Source organism: Conger conger, chromosome 7 (genome assembly GCF_963514075.1).
Source record: "Conger conger chromosome 7, fConCon1.1, whole genome shotgun sequence".
Classification (NCBI taxonomy): Eukaryota; Metazoa; Chordata; class Actinopteri; order Anguilliformes; family Congridae; genus Conger; species Conger conger.
The window spans coordinates 47,521,679-47,545,412 of NC_083766.1; the positions used below are offsets into that span (position 1 = coordinate 47,521,679).

At 44.1% G+C, this 23,734-nt stretch overlaps 1 protein-coding gene across 1 annotated transcript in view; it reads left to right on the forward strand.

The window, feature by feature from the left end:
- The window catches only part of LOC133133295 (peripheral-type benzodiazepine receptor-associated protein 1-like), a 108,172-nt gene that overhangs the window by 47,139 nt on the left and 37,299 nt on the right, over positions 1 to 23,734 (forward strand). The window contains exons 4-7 of the mRNA XM_061249402.1: positions 14,869 to 14,976; positions 15,290 to 15,418; positions 17,235 to 17,411; positions 21,753 to 21,887. Coding sequence (XP_061105386.1) covers positions 14,869 to 14,976; positions 15,290 to 15,418; positions 17,235 to 17,411; positions 21,753 to 21,887 — 549 coding nt within the window. The remainder of the gene's footprint in view (positions 1 to 14,868; positions 14,977 to 15,289; positions 15,419 to 17,234; positions 17,412 to 21,752; positions 21,888 to 23,734) is intronic.

Below are 23,734 nucleotides of genomic sequence, written 5' to 3' on the forward strand. Positions count from 1 at the left end.
TAATGAGTCAAAATGTCATTTTGTATCCTCAAATATTATCACATCAGTGCCTCACACCCCCTATCAAATCAAAGGTGACAGCATAATTACATTTGTTTTCATCGACTTAACAAATTACTTAATCAATGTGATTGTGGTGAGGTTGTGATGGTGGAAATCGCATGATTAGCGCTTAATTCAATGTAAAAAAACTCCCAGCAAAACTCCCAGCGGTTCAAGAAAAAGAGGAGGATTTAATTAATTCGAGGGACATTTGTGCAATTCTGCGATACGCTGCTCCGGCATATTATTGTGACTGATGTGTTTTTGGGTGCAGACACAGCCTTTCCCCGCCCCTCTGTTGGCAGTTAGACTCCAGCAGGCAGCTGAACATGTGGGCCTTTGAAGCTTCTGATCTTCTCGTCTGGAGACAAACAGCTGGGATGCTAATAGATTCTGCACTATACTATATGGATCTAGGTCAGAGCGGGCCGTTTCTCATTGGCGTAACGTTTCCCCGGGAAGCCGAGAACTTCAACGTCGACGCTACTCCCTTAACAAGATGATCATCAAAGCCTTGGAATCTGTCCCACAATCCTTCACTTCCTGACAGCTCAAAAGAAAGTTGGGGGGGGGGGGTGTTTGGGGCAAAAAATATATATATACAAATGTTCTTCAGAAGCAGGGCTTTGAGCGTTCTAACGAATATGTATTCTCAGTTCTCGTTTTAGTCAGAGCCTGTTGTGTGTGTGTGTGTGTGTGTGTGTGTGTGTGTGCGCTTGCTTTTTCTGTGCTGTAGAGATTCATATTTAAAATGGACGATGGCATTGTGTAGTCGAGCGGTGTTCTCCATTTTCTGACGCAGCCTCATCTGTCTCTGTAGCAGGCCCATTCTGTAACGCAGACGTGAATAACGATGCGCGTTTGACAGGGATTTGTCCGTGTAATGCGTGCTCCTCTATAGCCTCAATTGTATTAGAGGAGAGAGGGTTATCTTTCTTACTGACCTTTATTTGAAAGGATTCGGTCAGAAAACATGGGAGCTAATACAATGCAGTTAAGTGAATTACTTTCTCGACCGTCTTATTGATAGCCAAGCAGTCAGGAGCTCTGCTTCTTTTAAATTGACTGTCCCAGACATTTTTGTAGAAAAGTAAATGTATGCCTCATCTCATATCGACAGACCTCCAAATATGAGCATTATATTGTAAACCAAACCAGATAAATGTCCCCATGCCTCATGACAGTCATTTTCCTGGGTATTGTGAGACGAAAACATGTGGGTTGAAAATATATGGTTCCATTTTATTACAAGGGCGTTTGGGTCCTCTTGAACCGATGAAAAAGCTTTTGTTTGACACTGAGCTTGTGTCTTCAATCAGAATTAATAGCTTGCATGATACTGTACCATAAGAGGGAAAAAAAAATAGAGGGAACCTTACTCATTGCAGAACGAGCACCAGATGTGTTCTCCTTTCCTGGCCTACATTTAAAATGCTGTGGAAGCAACCTGTCATTTTCTGTCTTTTTAATATTTTTTTTATACATAATTGGGTTTAGTTTCTGGAGTTTCAGGTGGCTAATGGCGATGAAGCTTCTTGACCCCTCCGCTGCAAGCTGGGTCAGTGGCAGGCTGTGTATGAAGACCTTTAGACTGGCCTGAAACGGTCCATAGAAAGGCTGTGATTGCAGGGTTAGAGGAGTTTATGACCAATGTGGGGAGAGTGAGCCAGGGTGAGCCCTGGTCCACCTCAGCTTTTCATTTTAACTTTGACCTTTCTCCGGTCACGGCTTAAAGGCTCTTTTATTTAATGAAATGGCAACCGTTGAACCTGGTAGGCCAAATGCCACCACATAAAATTTCATAGCAAAGAGTTGTGTGATTTATGGCAATAACATGGAATAAGTCAGAAGCTATTTATTGAGGAGTTCATGTTTTCTTGATGTTCTTCACAGTTTCTGTATTTCTTCAGTTTTTCTTTATGACCTGTGGGCAGAGAGCATTTTTAATTAATTTAATTTCTATACAGCCCTTTTGGCTCCATTAAACAAAGAAATGGAAAACCTGTGTTGTAAATGATTGACAGATTGACAGTTTTTGTAAATTACATTTTTTTTTTTACCAGTGTTGACATCTTTTTTTCCCCCTTTATCTTCAGACCCCCCTACCCCTGAGACCTGAACTCCAGACTATATAAGAACTTTTTTATTAAAAACGGTTCCTTTGTGGGTTGAGGCTAAATCCTGAGACTTCGCTGTTGTGTAGAACCGGAATCAAATTGCCAGGATCAAGCTGTCACTGAGCCCTGCGCACTGAGATCCAATTTAGTTTCTAAAGAATACGAGCCGTTCTTCCACGGTACCTGAGAGATACAAAACACAATGCAGAGATGATGGAGAACTGGAGGCAATAACCACATTTCCTTTGGGGGAGGGGGAAAAAACTGAGAAAAACATCAAGGGGGGCATTGTCATGCAGATAGAAATATTTTCCTGAACTTACCCGGTGAGTCATTGAATAGACTCCGCTAACTAACGCCCTTGCTAATTTGAATTCTCGTCTCACAGTTTCCTTTCAATAAAAGATTGGGGCGCAGAAAACGTTTAATGGGATAAGACAACGTTATAGCCACACATTAACTACACCCCATTGTCTTGGGTGGCGAGGGAAAGCGTTTAGGGGAGAGTAATAACGGTTTAAGGGCCTGCGTCTCACTGGGCTGTTAGTCACTTATCTGCTGCTTCACACTCTGCTTGTACAGCTGTCAATCAACCCCAGGACTCCAACCACAATCATCCTTCATTTTCTCCTCTGTTGCAATCAAAATAAAATATACCCGCAGAGTAAAATATACCCCCCCCCCCATCAAGGGGCATATTGTCATGCAGATCAGCTTGCTGTATAAATATTTTTCAGAACTACCCGGTGACTGATTTGATAGACGCTGTTAACTAGTAAATTCATGGTGGAGGGCTCCTTAAGTAATGTGCTTAGTTATAAACCATTGAGCTTTATTTATTCATTGATTTAATTTAAAAAAATGCTTAGTATTCATCATTTTATCAACAGATTAGAACCTACATTTCTGGTTTACTGTGCTTACAGTGGTACTGGAATTCACTGTAGCGTTAGTACTCTATGCAGAAGCTGTATGATGATTTTTGCAATCTGCAGCCTTTTCCCGGCCTGTTTCATGCCCTGTTTGTTATTTGCTCTAAATGGCGTAGCGAAGCGGCCCCTTGCTGCTACTTGGCTTGAAAGGCACAGGGGTGTGATGATATAGAGATATTGATGCTGGAGGCCACTTGGGTTTTCCCATTTAAGTGTCTGTGCAGTGGCCCCTTTGCTGTCTCAATTCTCGCTTTAAACGCTGTACCCCAAATGCCACTTCCCAGACTGGAAAAATCACTTGGGCACCATTTTGTGCCGTTTTGTTTATCACGTTGGGGTCCTAAAATATTGCAAATAGAAAGTTGCAGTGACTGTAACTATTAGCCTGCCTCCTCATCTGCCAACTGCGTGTCAGGCCTGTATGTCAGCCTGCATTAAAAATGCAATAATTCTAATTTTATGCTTAATTTGGATATTATTGGCCCTGACTGCCCTAATGGGCATTGCTGGTTGTCTGTTGTTTTGTCAGCCAATCATAACCCATTGCATTTTAATGACAGCATCTTACTGTGTGCTGATTGAATGGTTGGGTCACCTGCTGCTCTTGATTGCGCAGTTGTTATGCATATCTTACCTCAGTTTTATGCACCATTATAACCAAACAAGATGTAATTTCTGTCACACAGTGATGCTTACAGGAGTAAAGCCTTAAGTTATTAGTCAATGTATTGTTTTTTTGTAAATCTTAGTTCCAAGTTTTAAACCTCTGTTGGCATCATTTAATTGCATTTGCCCATTACATTACATTGCATTATTGGCATTTGGCAGACGTTCTTATCCAGAGAGTAGACTAAGCAGGAGACAGTCCTCCCCTGCAGCAGTGCAGGGTTAAGGGCCTTGCTCAAGGGCCCGACGGCTGTGCGGATCTTATCGTGGCTACAGCGGGATTAGACCTTGCGTGTCCCAGTCATGTACCTTAACCACTACACTACAGGCTGCCCCATAGTAGACACTGCGCAAGTGAGACACTGTAAGCTTGAGGAAAAAATAAGAAAAGCCAGTGAGATTCACACGACATGTAGCTACAAAGGTAACTTAGGAGTGGCTTACCTCCTCTGGGTCGCAGGAGAGTCATGAACAGACTATCCCATTTTGAAATATCATAAATCAAAAATTTTCTTCAAACTGGAAATGAAACGTGAACTCTTAATGCAGAAGAGTTGGAGGCAGGTTGGCCGATTGGTCCTTGGTCATCGTAGAGCAGACATGGCATTGAGGGTTCATCAAATCAGTGTAACGCAGGGGTAACTGGTCTTGCTTTGGAAGTGTGGAGGGAGCCGTTTTACAAAATAAGGTCATATATTACTGTCTCACACACAGGATTATCATAATTTCTGAATGTTCACTCACTTGTAGTGTTATGTTGTGTACATGTTGAAAAGTTAGCATACTTTTTTTACACCATTCAATTAAAAAGGCAAAAACTATTCTAAGCCAAAACTGTATATTGCATTGGTAATTTCTCTTGGGTTTATTTCATGAAGCTAATTCCCAATAACTCTGGATCTGTAATTTTTACTTTTAAATAGTATCCATTAAAATATAATTTTAGTATAGCTTAAAATGTGATTACTTTAATCAAAGTATACTTTTTAAAAATTAAGATTCAATGCAACCAATTTTTGACAGCCCTAGAGAATTTTGAATTTAATTTGGACAAATGTAATGGGTATGCTGGAAACGCACAAGAAAGCATTGATTTCGCCATCCCTCATTACAGTCCAATGGTGTAATGATGAACTGTGCTGCACTGTTTAATGGAATGCAATTATTTTCAGTCTGTGTTTTGTGACAGCGGACCTTTTTTACCCCCCCCCCCCTCCTTCCTTAATTAAAACTGGGGAAGGGGGGGGGGTTCTTTTGACTGAGACATTTGGGAGGGAGATCTCCCATTTCTGTTGCCAGGAGCCAACAACCCCTGGCTTAATTAGAAAACATTTTGAGATGCAGCTGACTCCTCAGACAGCAAATGAGCACACTGGTGCCTTCGGAACCACGTTTAATAATCCCTTTTATTGCCACTGTTACCGTAAGAAAATGAAGGCGCCGTTAACTTAGCCCGCTTTCGTCCTTGCCGAAAAATTGTTTTTGCATAGGTCTTTCGAACACCGATATGCAACTGTCTCTTACAATTGGTTTTGTTTTGTTAAGCAGCAACGTTGCACCTGTGCTCTCTTTCCTTCTGAGATGAAATGAGTGGCAGGTCCCTATGAAAGAACTAAATGATTCATTATTCCCGAGATGTTATGTCAGTCATAACGCGCGTTTATGAAGTGTTTTGATTGCGTCAGATTCAAGCTCAGAGGTTCTTTGACATGTTTGATTATCCCACGATCGCATTAACGTGGGGTTTTGAGCTGAATCCTCAGAATATTCTGGCAGTGTCGTCCCTTGCTGCGCGCTGTCTGTCGCTCCTGGCTGTGGAAGTGGAAAAGCACGCCACACGTCGACACCTCTCCGCGTCTGTTTCCACCCCGCCGTCGTTGGAAGGAGGTTTGTTTTTGTGTGGCGGACTTCAGTGGAACGGCTGGCATTGACCTTGCAATGATGGTGTCAAACACAGTCGGGGGGTGGGTGTTAGAAGGAGTCCAAACTGCCATCAGCTGAAGAGATAAACAAAGTGATACCATAAAGAATGAGATGGGGGTGGAGTTTGCGGTGAGAAATTATTCGCTGAAATGATCCGTGTCTGTGGAGCATACCCGTCACTCCACAGATTGCCAAATTGAATAGTCCACCTGTTATGGAGATGCCTCCGTCATGTTAATCAAGTCTCAGCTGGGATTCTCTTTCAGAATTGCCCCTAAAATTGGGCAATTTATTTTACTGCCCCGGCTAGTTGCCAAATGGCTATTAAGTCCCCTTAAATTAAAAGTGGTGACTCGAATTTCAATTTAGTTTAGCTCATTTGCTTCAGACCATTAGTGAGTTTCATAATTGCTCAAACAATATGGGGGAAAAGTTGAAAGTTCTGAAAGACTGCAGCTAGTAGAGATGTTTTCTAGCCGCTTTTTCCTTGTCCACCTGACCCATTTGCCCTGCAAGTACAATAGCCGACTAAGGCTGCTAGGGGAAGGAAACTATTGTAAGACGCAGACCTATTTCTCTGTAATATCCTGCATCCCTCTTGTGATTGCTATGGGCGTCTTAATAGCGCCTTTAGATGCCGTTGCTACCAGACCGAAACGCTGACATACCGGTTTCGCTGCCAGCACTGGGGAACAGAGATTAGCAATTCAGCTCGTCGTTTGACATAATCAGGTCCTTAAGGGTATGCACTGATAGGAACAAATCATTTCTCATTTACATAACTAAAAATATTGGTCGAGTCGTCGACGTTGCCTGCCGTTTTGTTTTGTTTTTTCCCCCCAAACAGTTTTTGTAGTTATTGTTTGTTGTCAGGCTCACGTCTCCCTCCTCAAAATGTGCGTATTGGTACGGCACGCAACTTTTCATCGCGTTTCTTTTCCGGCTGTGCAGAATTTGCAGACTGCTCTGTCTCGAAATATATTCAGGCCTCACACGACTCAACAGCGGAGCATCTGATGTGTTTGTGAGGGGTTGATCATTTGGGATCAGTCGGCCCTGGTATACTGATAAATTATTTATCAGAGTAACACGCTTTCCGAGGAGATTGCTATGTGGTGTGGATGTTCGTGTCTTATCGCTAACATCGATATTCCTCTAGAGCAATACTGAAATTTAAGTTTGCAGTGGGCTTTATGGGATTTTAACATTACAGATGCATATACCACATAGAACCATATGTCCTGACGGTCTCCATCTAGCTGGAGTCTGCTTTGGTGGTGTTTAAATTCATTGCGTATGCACACCATGACTTCGCTTCATATCTACTTTCACCTACCGATAAGTGTTAACTTTAGACTAAGCTCTGCCTTGTTTATTGGCATTCATTTATTTGTTATTGTAAGGCATTTACTTGAAGGCAGTAAATACAATACATGATGGAATTGTTAAATTGTGTGAGTGTAATGATATAGCCTACATAAAGGTTGTAGCTGAAGGCTGAATTCCCCAGGTTCTTATATTACTTTACACTCCTCCCTCCTCCTCTTTCATTCTTTCACCTTGTCAATTCTTTCACATTTCTCTCACTTTAACTGCCACATTTCTTCTTCCCACACTCATTTAGCTTTTACATAAGAGTACCAGTAATGGCTCTGACAGACGTGGGTTCAGCTCATGTCTGATATTTCTCATTTGTTAATCATACAATTTGATTTCCGTTCTTCACACGTACAGTAGTTGGCATAATGTCACACCATTTTGTCTCGGCAAATACCCTGTAAAACGCTGTGATGGTTTATTTAATCCACCTCAGTTCTCTTATCAAAGAAAGCCTTGAAGGTTTATCACGGTGCATTAGTAAAGGAACGCTCCTCCAGAAAGCCTCTGATGTTACACAATGGGTGTATCTGAAAACACTCCCCACTTCTGAAACATTCCCAGTTAATACCCAAGTCTGGTTAATAATGATTTTGAATGTACCATATTCTTCGTTTTAAAGTATTCATATTTCTGAAGCATTTGCAGTTGTGCTGCCATTTAGAATCAACATACAGTCTCTGAAAGTAGTACAGATGTAGTGGGGCAACTGTTTAGGCAAGCTTCTCAGTATCAGAACAAGGTGTACCATTTAGGACAGAACGCTCTGAGAAGCGCGACCATGAGAACGCACACAGGAAATGAGGTCGCCATAAAGCTCATCAGTCACTGCCGCTGCATCGAGTGGAGTCATTGCCCCGCCGTAGCATCCCTGGAGGAATCGCTTTTAAATAGCAGCTCCTTTGGCATGCCGCGCGCTGAAACTGAACTTGCAGTTGTGTTTTTCCTGTCACCTATAGGGTCTTTCTGCCCGTCACTGCTCCACGTTCAAAGTCTCGTATTCGGTAGCTACCATTTAAATTGGATTTTCCTTCTTGACAGTCGCTGGGATTATAAACAAGATTTTCTTCTCTAGCCGATGTGTCAGGTGGTCTCACTCCCGTCCGTGACTGAAGCCCCCCGCCCCCGAGTGGGGGGCTCAGAACGTCTCAATCAATCAATCAATCCCCCTTTACAGCAGCTGACCGTGGGGCCTATAAATAAATGAAACCCTCACCTGCTCCAGCCCTGAATGCTGGGAGATCGCTGACAGATGCTTGTGCCTCTCTGGGGAAGGTGTGTGGTTGTGGGGGGAAAAAGACTTCAGGAAGCATCAAAAGGCCCGTCAAGAGCCTTGCTCCGGTGGCTTGGCCTCTGTGACAGCTGAAGCAGTGCTCCTACCCAGCATGCAATGTGGGAGAGATGTGCTGCACTGACCTGGATACCACTGACAGCAGAGTTTCTTCACACGAGCCACTGTCAGTGACGTGCTGCAGGCCCTCCCGCCTTGGCGTGGTTAATGTCACTCCCGTGAAAACGCGCTCCTGTCTGGTCGCGTCTCGACCTGATTAACTTTGCATGAGTCTGACGACTAAGGTGAACTTCAGAAGCTGTGCGAATTTTGCATTGGCTTTCATAGAAAGTGTGCCGATGTCTCTGTTACCCGGGGATCTTTTTGGTCTTCTGAAGCACTGACGACACAATGCGGTTCAGAATTGGAACAACGCAAACATGCAATTGACTCTCAACATTAACCTAAACATTGAAGATTCAGTCCAATCAGTTTTTAAAGAATTTTTGATTTTACTTTTTAACATCAGGATAATTGTAACTGTCTGTAAAAACTGCTGAGTCTACTTTAAAAACATGGTGCTTTTTTTGAGCACAGCTGTTTTTATTGCAACGATGGCTTCTCAAAAGCACATTTCATACACCTATCCTTCCAAGATCTCGTCTAATTTAATCTGCTGGATGGACTCAAAATGAAAAATGCCCGATAGTTACAGCAGTGTTGGGATAAAATTGTGCATGAATCAACATACATACTCATGCCTTAGGGTGAGGGGGGGGTCGTGGAAACGGACATTGGCTTTGTTTTGCGTGTGCGTGTGCGTGTGCGTGTGTGCGTGTGTGCGTGTGTGCGTGTGTGCGTGTGCGTGTGCGTGTGTGCGTGTGTGCGTGCGTGCGTGCGTGCGTCTGCGCCTGCGCCTGTGCCAAAGGGACAGCTTTTTGTAGGGGGGTGCAGAAAATTGTGCCCTCTCCCACCCAACTGCATTTTCTAGCTACCGTGAGCCGCTTATGAAGCAGCCACATGGATATTCCGGAGAAGGGAGTGAGACACGAAAGCCTATTGTTCCAATGACGAGGAAAATAACTAAAATCATCTTGGCGTGTGTGTGTGTGTGTGCGGTGTGTGTGTTTACAGAGACAGCACGGAATAGCCATACATTATCTCTGTTTGAGTCTGCAGTGATTGCAGGCCCGGGCCCAGCCGAGTGACGGGCGGGTGGCGCTGCCGTGGCGACGGCGCTCTGGAAACCCCCGGCTCCAGCGCATCTGCGCTGCCGACTTAACCACTTCTCAGCGGGATCCTAACCAACCGCTGGCCAGGAATATAAAACGCCGGCCGCTGCCAGCGAGTTGTGTGCAAGTGGTCACAGCGGCCGATGCAGAGCTCAGGAGGAGGCGGGAGCTATGAGGCCACGTTAGACTAGAGGGCCTTCGCAGGGACACGTTTAGGGTTCAGAGGTTCAAAGTATCACAACACACAGTCCCCTATAATAGATCCACACAATCTGTATGAAGAAAATATGCTTTTAAATGAGCCGTGTCGACGTTTGTGAAGTTATGACATCACAACGATATGCTAATTTATTTCAGCACGACCCACCTTGTAGCCAGAACAAATCCCAGCACCCAGCACAGACTGTTCAGTTAGTTGGATTGGCCAGCCAATCAGAAGAAAGGTCCGTTGATATCAATGAGCTTTAAAGTCACAGTCACTTAAACAGCCTTGGTAAAGCTCATGAGAGGCATTGGAGAATGGACAGGTAAAACTGGATGCACTGTTTTTGGTACTTAAAACCGCTCCTACGTCTTCTTATGAATATCAGATCATAAAATATAATGCCGGAAAGGTGTAAAATATGGGAAATATAAAATTAGTAGAAGGGGAAGCAAGGGCTGTGGCTGAGAGAGGGACTCATTCAAAGATTGATTGTATCTGACTGGAATCGCTTAGCGCCAGGCAGCAGCACTGTGTCTGATGAGAACAAATGGCTTCAGAGTCAGACCACTCAAGGACACAGACACTTTCCTCCCTGTTCCCATTTAACCTGTCCTGGGCCATTTGCTGCATGATAATTCCCATCGATCGATTGTCTGGAAATTCCAGTCCTTATTCTCCCAAAATTAGACGTAGTTGGCTTAAGCTTAACCCGGCTTTGCCTTTTGTGAATCCTGAGATTCATTTGGGTCTATGCAAGATTCTGTGCTGCTGTATTGTTTAATTATATACACACCAGAGTACTGCTCTAGCTACTCCTGACCAGGGTGGTCCTGTTGAGCAAGCACTTTAATGCAGTTTGCTAGTGCTGTGAGTGGAATGGACCATGCATGAAAACCATGTCAAGTAATCAAGATCGCAGTACCCGGAAGTCTGACTTCACTGCGTTCATTCATCCTGTACCGGAGCAGGTATAGTGGACGTTTTGTCCTTTATTTGCAGAGGAAAGTACGTTGGTGATGAAGAAATCAGCTGAATTTCCTCTTAACGAGTCCCAGTGGCCAGAAGACAAGATGATGTAAGCAACAGGCCATGAGGCCAGCCATTCAGAAACCATTTCATGTGTGGAAGCTGTTGATTGAGTTAATTGAGCAGTTAATCATGTTTCGACAGTGCACTATTGACTGCTAGTGAATATAAACAGAGCCATTTCCTTGAGTGTTCTTAAAACCCATTATTCAAGTGCCACGAAATGCAATTGAAATTGCAACAGATTGTAGGCAATTACAGTGACTTATTCCTTGAGTGGTGGCATTTTCATTGATTATGGACGTAATTGTAAGTCAGGTTGTTATTTTTGTTACCCATATATCTATTCAATTTGACTGAAAACCTGGCTTACTTCATTTGAGTGTTCTGTATTGTCAATGTAGAAAGCTATATTGAATATACACTAAATGTCAGCCTCTGTTTGTCTGTTAGGCTACATGCTATTAAACTGGTATTTAATGGAAGCTCCCTTACTCTTGCGTTAATAGCTGAAGTAATGCTAACCTTGCCCATCATCACACTGATCAGTGCTGCCACCACACCTGTAAGTTGTTACTGTAAAAGGAGGCGTTGTTTCGGGGGGGAGATCCGCAGCTCTGTTTGTTTGCCCGCTCCCCTCTTGAGTTTAATCGCAGCCGCGAGTCTGGGGATGTACCGCTTAACTCCGACAGTGTGACCGGTCCAAGTGTTGTCTGCTCTCCGTGTTTGTTTCTATCCAGCAGCATCTGGCCGTCCTGGCACTGTGTTTACCCGCATTAGCGATTAGCCTCTCGACAGAGACGGCGGTGGTGCCGCGTCCCTCAGCCCGGAGAAGGAGCGGAAAAGGCGGAGAGAGCGAGCAGCTGCTCATTAGTGTTAAACTGACACTCGGTGCAGGTGGCTCGAGGTATCCGTGGCACCAGACAGACAGAACATGATCCCTCACACAGGAAAACACGTCTATGCTATTCCAGGGTACCCTGCTCCATGTGCTGTGGGCTAGAGACTGTTAATTTAGGGATAACCTGACTGATCATTCTGTAATCAAGTCAAATTTGTATTTGCATGATAAGCGCATCTGGACGGTTTTAGTGAACACTGCCGTAGACCATATGGAAGACTAATCATTTTTATCATGTGCACAAAAACTTGTTTCTAAGGACTAGCTTATTAGCCTACCAAGGGAAATGGTAGCATGCTGGTGTGGTCCAGCTGTACTGTGTGGGGGGGAAAGAAACTGTCTACTCAAAAAACATGCCCCCCCCCCCCCCCATCCCCGAGGACTGTCACCACGGTAACACATGTAACACTTTCAAATTTTTAACCTTCACTCACTCAGGTTACAAATGAGCGGAATCCTCATCCTCCTATTTAAAGGTACAATAGGTAAGATCTTTGTAAATTACAAGACCGTTGTAAATCCATTCCTATCATTGAAAAAGGCTCACTGAAATGTTGACTCGCCCTCTGCCTGTGTTTATAGTCCTTCAATTCTGGTTTCAAAATATACAGTTGACGGCCCGACTCTGTACCAAAACATTGTATAACTGCAATAATTCAAGCTCATCGGTTGAAAACTGGTTCTAATTGCCATAGCCAATGGCGTTTCAACATCAGCGTGTTTACACAGAAGGGGGTGGGATAAACAGTGTTGTAGTTTGAATGTGTTTGTTGCAGCTATTCCTCTCTTGACCGTTAGTAGTCCGAAAATTACCAATTGCACCTTTTGTAACTGTTCAGGGCACTCCGCTCTCTGACAGGGTACTCAAACGAGAGCATGTCGAGGTGAGAGTCTGTGTTTGCCTCGGGGCACTGTTCTTTAAATGGTCTACTACCTACCCATGGTGCTAAAACATTCGCTACCCTATCGAGAATAACGCTAGTACAGTAGGTGGCCTTTCCGGCTGAGTGAATGAAGAGCTTGTCTCTGCGCCGAGGCTTGGTATAATTTGGGCTTTGGCAATTAGTTGCATATCGTGTTACATGTCATGCCTAGAGTGCTCGAGCTTGGTCTCACTTGAAAAGTATTTAATGAGGAATATTAAATGAATGTATTTAATGGCGTGTGGCAGTTTTAAACCCCACCCCTGTGACAGGGTCCTAATATTCCATGGTTCAGGCAGTTCTGCGGACGGCCAGCTCAGTCAAATGAGAAATTCTCCACTTCAGCTACAGAACTGGGCCCTTGAGGCATTGGAGTAATTCCATTTCCAGTAATACACAGATAAATGAATGAGTGCTGGCTTAACTGTTTTTTATTGGGGTTTTTTTTGTTTTGACATGATATTTTTCAACTGGATATTAGATTTAGACAGGCCCTGTTATACTGTGGCTTATATACCTGAGATATCGGTGATTTGCTTGGTTATGTTTTAGTGAGTGATGTATATAATATTTAATAAGGCTACAGTTTAAAGGTTATTGTGGGAAAGACTGTAACCTGTGTCTAAGGGTCATGTTTCTGAAACGATAGCATATAATTAAATCCTTTTGATCTTTATGTGGATTGTCGGATTTATCCTTCCAGGGGTTAGAACTGAATTGAATGAATATTACATGGAAATGGCCGCCTTGCGAAAAGAAAAATACAGACTGTGGACTTTTACCTCAGAAATCTTGCATGCAAATGAAATGGCCTGCTTTTCCGGTTTAATTTGCTTGTTCTGTGTTTGTGCACGTCCAGAATTCTGAACACGTTGCCTGTCCACTAATTATGTTATTTTCACTCTGTAGAACCAGTGTTGTCGCTTGCTGTTTCTTAGCGACTGTGGGAAATGATATGCATTTGTTCAAAAGATGACACAGGATATTAACTGAACTGGATGGCAGATGTCTCCGTCTCCTCACTCCAAACAACATCGCTGACCGCTGGTGTATCCGACATTGGAGTGCTTTCTCTCTTTCAGACAGTCTGGCAAATTTAGCCCCTTCGTTCCCTACAGTGCGTCTGCTGCGGGTGCTTGGACCGAGTTAGTCATGCAGGCTGGCTTATATTCGCCTCCTATGGTGCATCAGGAATTTTAGGCATTGCCGGAAAAATACGGAATCAAAGCTGCCTACTGGTTGATCATCCAGCGGCCGTAATTACCGGCTTAGAAACAGCAAGATAATTTGTAACACCCGAGGTTGCCGAGGCATCGACGAAAGGGAGACCGCGGAAATAAACACTTAATCTTTTAGCTTGAAAAATAGATTATTTTATCTTTGCCGTCACGTCAGCCACAGTAAAACGGAAGGGCTCAGAAACCTGGCAGCGAGAGAAATTGAGTTTTTTTGCTCGGTGCTGTATTTCACTGCAGTCTGTGTTGCGTGAGCATGCCGAGAGTTATGTCTCTCTTGTCTGCGCTAGTGTATTTACCGCCGTGTACTGACAGGATAATTAAGTTTCCTGCCACAGCTGAAGTGCTGAACCACGCTCAGATGGGTCTATTGAGCTGCCGTTATGTTGGGGTGGACGTAGCGCAGTTTTGACGCCCTGTCCAGGTGCATAATGTCAGCGCTAGTGTTAGCCGTGAGAACTGGGAGTTTAGTTAGCACATGCGCATACACAACCACACATACACACAAACACACACACACACACACACACACACACACACACACACCGCATACACATACACACTGTCTCTCTCTCTTCACACTCACAACATACTTACTGTATTCCACAGGCCTTTGGCTGCACACTCCCTCATTAATCAACAAAAAGAGCCATCAGTGATCAAAACCCAGCTACCCATTGTGATTTCCACATCTGAAAAAAGAAAAATGTTCTTCACTTCCAGATGCATCTATTAGAACTTAACCCCTTATGAGTGGATGCAACCTGCACATTACATCTCCCTCAACAGACGGATGTGACCTGTGCGTTACATCTCCCTTAACAGACGGATGTGACCTGTGCGTTACATCTCCCTTAACAGGTGGATGTGACCTGTGTGTTACATCTGCCTTAACAGACTGATGCGATGCCAGCTTTGTATTTGTTTTTCAAGACACATGACTGTTGAAATGCATTGTGATTCCTAGGCCTTTCAAGCGGGCAATACTTTGTGCTGAAGTCTTTCCGTATCTTTTTCAGAATGGCACGGATTACGGATACCTGGTGCGGCAGAACTCGGAGTTGCTGCGGGCACTGGATGCACTGGAGAAGACTTGCGCTACGCTGAAGGAAGAGAATGGCCTTCTGGTGAGAGCCAGACTAGAACATGTTCACAACTGGGAAATATTATAGCTATTTGCAACAGGCTCTGTGCTCTACTCCTCCATTTTGAAATATGAAGTTGCGGTTGCATTCATATTTAATCTTCAGATGATGAAATGGGGTGCACTAGTGACTGATGTGTTGGCGTTCTCATGAAATTGGCGGGTGTAAGAAAAAAGGGCCGATTCTTTTTTCCCAGCAATGTAGATGATAGTTGCCTTCACGCATCATAGTGTCAGTTGTACTGTGTAGGCTGTGGGCTGCCAGGGCTTCAGTGGTCTGTTTTTCTGGCATCCAGCGCAAAAGCAGCTCCCCAGAAACAGAGGAGAAGGTGAAGAGGCTGAAGAGGAAGAACGCAGAACTGGCCGTCATCGCCAAGCGCCTGGAGGACAGGGCTCGCAAACTGCAGGAGGCCAACCTCAAAGTGGTGAGCCAGCGTTCCCCCTGGGTTAACGGCTAAAAGCAGCACTGTTATACATGCGCACGGTATGCATCCAGTGCTCATGGGAGTTGTAGGACCACAAATTGACTTGATTATTTCAGATAACTTTTGTAAATTATCCCCCCCCCCCCCTTTTTTTTTTTTCCTTTTTTTTTTTTTTCCTTTCCATCTTCTACTGAGATCTCACCTACCAAAGTGTCTACTAAGCGCAAACAAGTTACTCTACTGCTGAGTTCTACCCACATTTGGCGGGTATTAATGTCAAGCACTGAACGCATCCATTAGTTTGCTAAATGTATCTAGATTTTCAGGTTGTAAATGGACTGCATTTATATAGCACATTTTTCCGAAGCGCTTTTACAATTAATGGCTCTCATTCACCCATTCTCAGACACGCACGCACTCACGCACGCACACTCTCTCATGCCAATGGCAAAAGACTGCCATGCAAGCCACCAGCTATCTCATTGGGAGCAATCAGGGATTAGGTGTCTTGGTTAAGGGTACGTTGACACACTGAGGGCAGGGGATCGAACCGGCAAACTCTCCAACTGCCAGACGACCGCACTTTCCTCCTTACCGCCGAGCTAAGAGTAGGGAGGATGAAAGACTTGTTGAAGACCCAAGACCTCAAATGGTCCTGGCCTGAGTATGAAAAAACCTCCTGTCTCTGACCAGGCCACCATATATCGGGCTGGCCTCCGTTGGGAGCCGCACTGAAAAAACTAAAAAAGTAATTTAATCTTATATTTACACTCTTATTTCTGTGACTTTTTTTGTTAAATAATATACAAATACTGCAAATGATGTGAGTCCGTTTGATTAAGGATTTGCCAATGGGTTAAGAAAATTTCAGTTGTCAAGGAAACTTAAAACAAGCTAATATTTTCTACTTGAGAGAAGAAAAAAAATAGTTTTAAGGACATCGATTTAGCCTAGCCCTGGACTAAATTGCATGAAGAATCTCCAATCTCAAAAATGTTATTTCGTCTAAAACCATTCTTAGTCCGTGAAACTCTAGGCCCTAAGTCTCACTACAGAAAACACTTAAGACAGACATTTGTGTGTGCTGGGGGAAACGGGGACAGCTTCTTTCTGCCCCATTTCCTCCTGTTTTTCACCGGAGCGAGGGGCCTTGGTAAAATCGATAGGAGAATGCGATCGATAAGCTGCGAATTGTATCAAGCCATTGTTTCTGGGCTACTGAGGCTGCAGCTGTTTTATTTGTTATACTCTTTAAAGCGAATTCCACTTCAGAATGCATTAATCGTGTCCACATAGCTGAACAGCTATAATGAGAAACCGTACTTGAGGTAAGTTATTTCCATTGTGGAAAAAGGTTTTAGTTTTTCTCTCGGGAAACATGAGCTGAATTTTTAGTGCGCTGCACAGTTTTGCTGCTGAGACCTGGGTCAAATATGTAATTGTTTTGGATTCAAACACTTTTCTGTGCACAATTCATCTTGCCTAGTGCAGTTGAGCCAACCAGAGGACCAGAAAGCGGGTTTGTACTTTTTGAGAGTATTTCATACACCAGACAAGCTCAAAACAGCATAAAAAAGCCATTCAGCCCAGCAATGCTCGCCTTTTCCTGCCTCTGAAGTGCCTAAAAGCTAAATAGTATCAATTCCGTATAGCATTTCACGTATAGTATCTTTTCCTACCACTAAAGTGCACCTACTGCTTAGTTTGCCTAAAAGCAAAATGGTATAAATTACGTATAGCATTTGACCCACATCTGCTGCTGTCAGGGGGACAGCATTCCGTGTTGACCCCTGTCCCTCGCGTCCTGCCCCGGCAGGTGAACGCCCCTGTCCCGGTGAAGGGCGGGGCCGTGGAGCAGTACAAGCGGGCGTTTGCTCGACAGCGGGCGCGAGACCTGGCCCAGCACGCTGACACTCTGCTCTCCAAGGACAAGGAGATCGCCGCCCTGCAGCGGGAGTGCAGGGAGCTGCAGGCTCGACTGGGCCCAGGGAAGGTAGGCCGTCCCATCACCCTCCGCTGTTATTCCATATTAATAATCATTCCCTTTCATCCAAAGGGACTTACAGTTGATTAGACTAAGCAGGGAGAATCCCCCCTAGAGCAATGTGGGGTGAAGGCTCCTTGCTCAAGGGCCCAACAGCTGTGCGGATCTTATTGTGGCTACACTAGGACTTGAACCACCATCCTTCCGGGTCCCAGTAATGTAGCTTAGCCACTAGGCTACAGGCTGACCCTTAAGGGTATGGTTTTCATGCAGTTTTACATGCCTTAAAAGTGCCACCTGCTGAAACTTTCTTCACTCCACTAAAGTGTGCCTGTGTCTGCAGCCACCAGACCCGGGTCAAATACTTAATTGTTATGGATTCAAATACTTGTCTGTGCTCGATTAATCTTGCCTAGTGCAATTGAGCCAACCAAGAGGACCTGAAGGTGGGCGTTGCAGTTTTAGAGCGCATTTTATAAGCCCCCCCCCCATCATCTCCTTCCCCAGGGGCGCACCACCCGACCTGTGTCTTTGTTGATACTCTCCATATCCTCCCCTTGCCTTCACTTGATCAGTGTCCTTCAATTTAACTTTTTCAGTAAATATCTCTTCATATGAATGGGCATTGCGCAAAATGTGGGGGTGTCTGCTAAGTGAATGAATTGATTGTCCACGGCATTTCCAATTTGCTGCTTGCCCAAACTGTGGCTGTTTGTGGAGAAACGTTTCCATTAGTGCACTAGTCAGCCCTCATTAAGTGCCTAATCACCACGCCAAATGGAATCTTAGTGAACTTTCCAATTACGCTTTTCCTTTTGTCATTTGCTGATGCCACATTCTTGGTCCAGGTCCAAATGTAGGTGTTGCTCATCTCATCAAGTGTTCACCCTCCCTGTCATTCAAAGAGCTTTGTCCTGTCCCGCCCTCTGCTGGACACATGGGTTACTGCAGCGGTGCTTCCCATTGTTACGCCACCGCATTAACGACGAGGGAGCTGGGATTCTCAGCGCTTTATTTCAAGCTTTGGCATGCATTTACTTATTTATTTATTTGCTTATTTGTTAAATCCCATTTGATGTGGATTGGAGCATCTGTGGCCACGGTTACGTAAGGGCTGTTGCCATAAAGCAGGCTGACGGCCTTCCCTTGCCACGGCTGAAGTCCCTTCGGTTCAGCCTGACTCGACAGTGCTACACGTGACGCGGCTAAAGACATAAGCCACGCCTGACCTCAGCCTCAGAACAAGACCCAATTTCAGCCAAGCACTTTCCCCGCAAAAATGGGAATGCTCTTGCCTTCTGTTATCCGCTGCTTTGTATGTAATGCTTGCTGAGTGGTGTAATTATTTCAGCCGTTCGGCTTGAGCGCCAGGGCTATGTCATGATACAGCATGGCCTCAATTGCTGTATTGCTTTTCTGAAATAGTTATAATGTAAAGAAACAATTAGCTGTTGGCACAATATTACTTATTTTGTGAGTAACCACTTGTGCGATACTGTTCTCAAACCGGTTGTTTGAGTATCTGTTACTGGATGATATTTATAATCTGTAGAATCACTCAAATCAGTATCTAGGATCGAAACGACGCATTTATAAAGGATGTTGGGTAACACACTGAGACTGTTACTGGTATGAGCCTTTGAGCAGAGGTGGAAAATCTTGGTTCAGACAGTAGAAGTCCCTGGATTTGTTAATTTGTGCAATTCTTCAGCCAAGAGGTAGAACTAATCAGCTGGCTGTGTTCCTGGGTTGAAGAAACACCTGGCAGAACTTTATCTTTCAGACCTCTGGACTTCCCACCTCTGCTTATGTCTATCCAATGGTCTGTCCAATGAGATGCAGGAACATGCAAATGCATTTGACAAGCTTCTAGCCAAAATCCACATCCACAATTCCACAGTCTAAACCAGTGGTCACCAACCCTGTTCCTGGAGATCTTCCATTCTGTATGCAAATTTGGCTCATTCTGTATGCAAATTTGGCTCATTAGACTGTACTCATTTGCAGCCCAACATGGTCGCTAGTTGTTGAATGAAGTGTGTTTTTTTTAGGGTTAGAGTGAAAACCTATAGGACGATGGTAGATCTCCAGGAACAGGGTTTCTTACCACTGATCTAGGCCTACAACCAAAACTACTCTGCTCTTTTTGTTGGTTATTATACTTGATACTTGACTTGCTGTAGTATTACACACTTTTGTATTTTCCCATGGCCAGTCACTTGCCACCTTATCAAACATTTGGCTGAATTTTGGGTAGCTCCTCTTCATGTCTCTTACAATTAAATGAGTTAAAATGAGCAGAGGGGTAGAATTCACACATTCAACTGGTGTCCACTAGATGGCCAACAAGCATATGTCATCGGAGCTCCTGTAGCTGACGTAGCTGATCTAGGCCAACTCACACGCACAATGAAATCAGCAGAATGGCTGTGTTAGGAGTGAGGTCAGGGCACGCTAGCGCAACAGAGACAGCATTGTGCGTGCACATTGCCGTTACAAATTAGTGGAGTCCGCTGCGTTCAAGCTGCTCATTTAGTTCCTAATAGATTATTGATCCACGGACCTCATCAGGAAGCTCCCGTAAGTATACACACAAACTGCCCGTAACTGCTGCAGTTAACCATTTCCCTGAAAGCCTTTAAACAGTAATGTTTTTTTTTCATCATTATTCCCCCCTCCTCAAAAGCCTAATTCAGTGTTCTAGTTTACTGGAAGTGATTGTTATGTCAGCATTAGAATTTGGCTGAACATATACTTATATATTTGTGTTCGGTTCACATAAGAGCATTCTAATCATATATTTGTGATCAGAATGTTCAGTTAAGAACATTCTAATAATATATTTGTGATCGTATGCCTTAATCATCTACGGACCGATTTTCATTCACCTGCAGTACATCCACTTGACTCCAGATAAGACTGCTGTTGGGTCATGAATCGATTGGTCAATATAATTGGGTGGCTTGATGCAAGAGGGGTTTCAGGTAATCTGCCAGGATTCTGCATATAAACCCCAGAGGCCTTTGAATGCTCTATTGATATATTGACATATTGAGGATTGCACCCCATTCCAATACTTGGACAAAGAGCATTAGGGGTAATTACGTTTCTCATTAGACTTATCATTATTCAAAAAAGAAGGTACTGAAATGAATAATTTTAAACAAAATGCTAATTACATTTTTAAAAAGAATCCCTGGGTGTCTCGGTGGCACAGCCTGCAGAGCACTGACCGCATGCTCATTGTGAGCCGCGACGTCAACGGTTCGAATCCGACCGTCTGACAATTTGTCGCATGTCTTTCCCTCTCTCTCGCCCCCATTCTTCCTGTCTCTATATACTGTCCAATAAAGCTGAAAAAGGCCTAAAAAATATCTTAAAAAATAAAATAAAATAAAAAAATCCCTCTTTTGTGAAGTGTCTGTTTTTGTTATTTTCCTGCATGCACAGTGTGATGACTACCACTGGATGTAGATGTGTCTTGTGAATGATCCTAAAATGCATATTGCAGCTATAGATCATTTTACATTGTCTCGTCTGTCACTACTGATTTATTTGGTGTGGTAGTGTGGGTATTGTAATTATAAATGCTTTGTAGATTCATTTTGGGGGTAAACGGGTCTTTACTCATTTACTGTCCACCTTCTTTCAAATTTGTTGGGAAAGTTATGGAGCTTTTCATCCTTTCCGTAGCAGACATAAACTCAAAGGATTTAAACCCGCCCTCCCTTTTTATCCTCGCCGCTTCCCCTGGTAATAAGATGCCCTATTTTTTTTGTTCTTTAGCATGATCTCAAACTTATGGCTAGACCAAGACAACCATTTGCTCTGAGCTGATAATAAAAACATTAATATTTAACAGCTCAGAGAAAGCACTTGTAATGTCACATCAAAGGCAGGCTGGAGGACTGTACAAGGCTAGTTTACAATATAGCTCTCTTTTGCAATAAACATAGTAGGCATAGTGCAGTACGGTAGAGTTGCGGCAGTAATTACACGAAGGAAAAAATGTTTAAGCTTAAAGGCACTCGCATTGTTTGTGGAAAGGGATGTTAACATAGGGTGCCATTTGGCACTGTAGCACTCTCAACCTTATACCTTTTCAACCAATCAAAATGACTGCTATACTATTTTTTTGAGTCCCTATTAAAAGTTTTTTATTTTTATTTTTTATTTTTTATTTTTTCTCTCCCCTCTCCAAGTTTCACTATTTTCTCAACCACAGCCAAACCCCCATGGGTGGAGCCACTTCATATTGGGCGTGGCACTGAAAGGGTTAGTGGTGTTGCAGTTTTGGCGCTATTCCCCCATCTCTGTGTGACTCCCGTGTGCTCCTCTCGCCCACTGCAGGGTTCCCCTAGCCCCTCGGGGGTCCCGGAGTTTGAGCGCCTCCTGCGGGAGTCGCAGAAGGAGGTGCTGAGACTGCAGAGGCAGCTGTCCGTGTCCTCCTGCAAGGAGCGCGTCCCTGGGAGCGTCCAGGACAAGGTGTGTCCCCACTCTACACTCCCTCACCCCTGCACAGTACGGCTCACTGTCACATTCCCTGCCCTCGGTTATCTCCACAGGCCAACAGGGGCAGAGCTAGCCTGTCATACACAACTTTAAAGATACAATACATTTCAATGTCAACTCTTTATTATGAACTTTTTTTACTTTGACACCTACTTATTCATGCGATTCTCTAATCAGCCAATTGTGTGGCAACAGTGCAATGCATACAATCATGTAGATATGGGTCAGGAGCTTCAGTTAATGTTCACATCAATCATCAGAATCGGGAATTGATTGGATTGATTGTTGGTGGCAGACAGGGTGGTTTGAATATCTCTGAAACTGCTGATCTCCTGGGACGCTAGTCTCTAGTTTACAAAGAGTGGTGCAAAAAACGAACAGTCCTTAAATTCAGGTTTCAAAATATACAGTCGATGCAATGTTGTTGTACCAAAAACATTGTACAGCTGTACAATACTTCAAGCTCATTGGTTGAAAAGTGGTTCTAATTGCCACAGCCAATGGCGTGTTAACGTCTGCACATTCACAGAGACGGGGAAGGAATAAACAGTGTTGGGGTTTGAGGGTGTTTGTTGCTGCAATTCCTCTCTTGACCATTAGGAGGCCGAAATTAGCTATTGTACCTTTAAACAATGTGTTTCATGAATGAGGTTTTAAGTTAGTGCCTCTTTTTTGTCTTCTCCCACCCCATGGGTCCTGCGGCACCCCCACTAATTCCGCTTCTGCAGCCTTCCCATTCATATTGCTGATAAACTGAGGCTCTTCCATAGTTTTCCTTCACAAATGTTTTGGTGTGGCGATGCACCCTTTGCATACAGCACGAACCAAGAAACGCTGTGGTCACCGAGGTGGATCGTTGGGATTCAGTTGGGGATTCTTTTATCCTGGTAATTGTCCTGGGTACCCGGAGTGAAAGAACTGTTGACCATGTGGTCGCTGAGGACAATCCGTGGGAACAGAACAGGTCATTTTTTCATAAGACAGCTGGAGGATTATTTGTGTTGATATGGAATTTGGTTTTGTGCATGTGTACCGGTAAGCTTAGTGTATGTTTACATTGTCGAGGACACTGTATTGCAGTGTTATATAACCACATGACTTCTGCCCCTGGACTGGCTGTGAAAGGAGGCATAAGGAGTTCTCTGGGCTACAATCTAAGCTGTGTTTTCTGGCTACACAGTCATTGCATTGGAGCAGTCATGTAGACGGCTGAAAAAGTGCCTTTTTTCACAACACTGTAAACATTTATTTGGAAAAATTGGCCCTTTTCTGTTAAAACTCAAAGTCTGAGTCACTCAGAAGCTTAGAGGCATCACTAGTAATCTGTCATTTGTGAGGGCAGCACTGGCATGTTGGAAGGGGCCATCTCGTATCTACGCTAATCCCCTCTGGCAGCAGAATGGTACGGTCCGGTAAATCCTCTCTCAGTTGCCGTGGCAGCAGCAAGAAGGTTTGGATGGTAGGTAAGACTTCGGCTGCACCAAAGACTTTTCTAGCACTCTTGTTGCGGATTATCGGGGGCCCCGGAACAGTCTTCACATTGCCACAAATCACGGGACAGGGGTAGGTCATTTTCCTTTTAAGCTGCGTTGCGCCTGTGAGTCAGTGTTGTGTGCTTTACTGTCGTGTTTGATGTCAAAATCCCTTGTGAAGCGTGCTCTTCAAGCAAATATCACTGCAGACGGAAGCGGACTGACACAGCGTAGTTCAAGAATAGTCTGCAGAGTCAGCTTTCCGCAAAATGGGCAGAAGATGTAATTGAAACAGGCAGCCGAAATCAGAACTACAGTACAGTAGTAACGTTATTCAAAGAGTTTCCA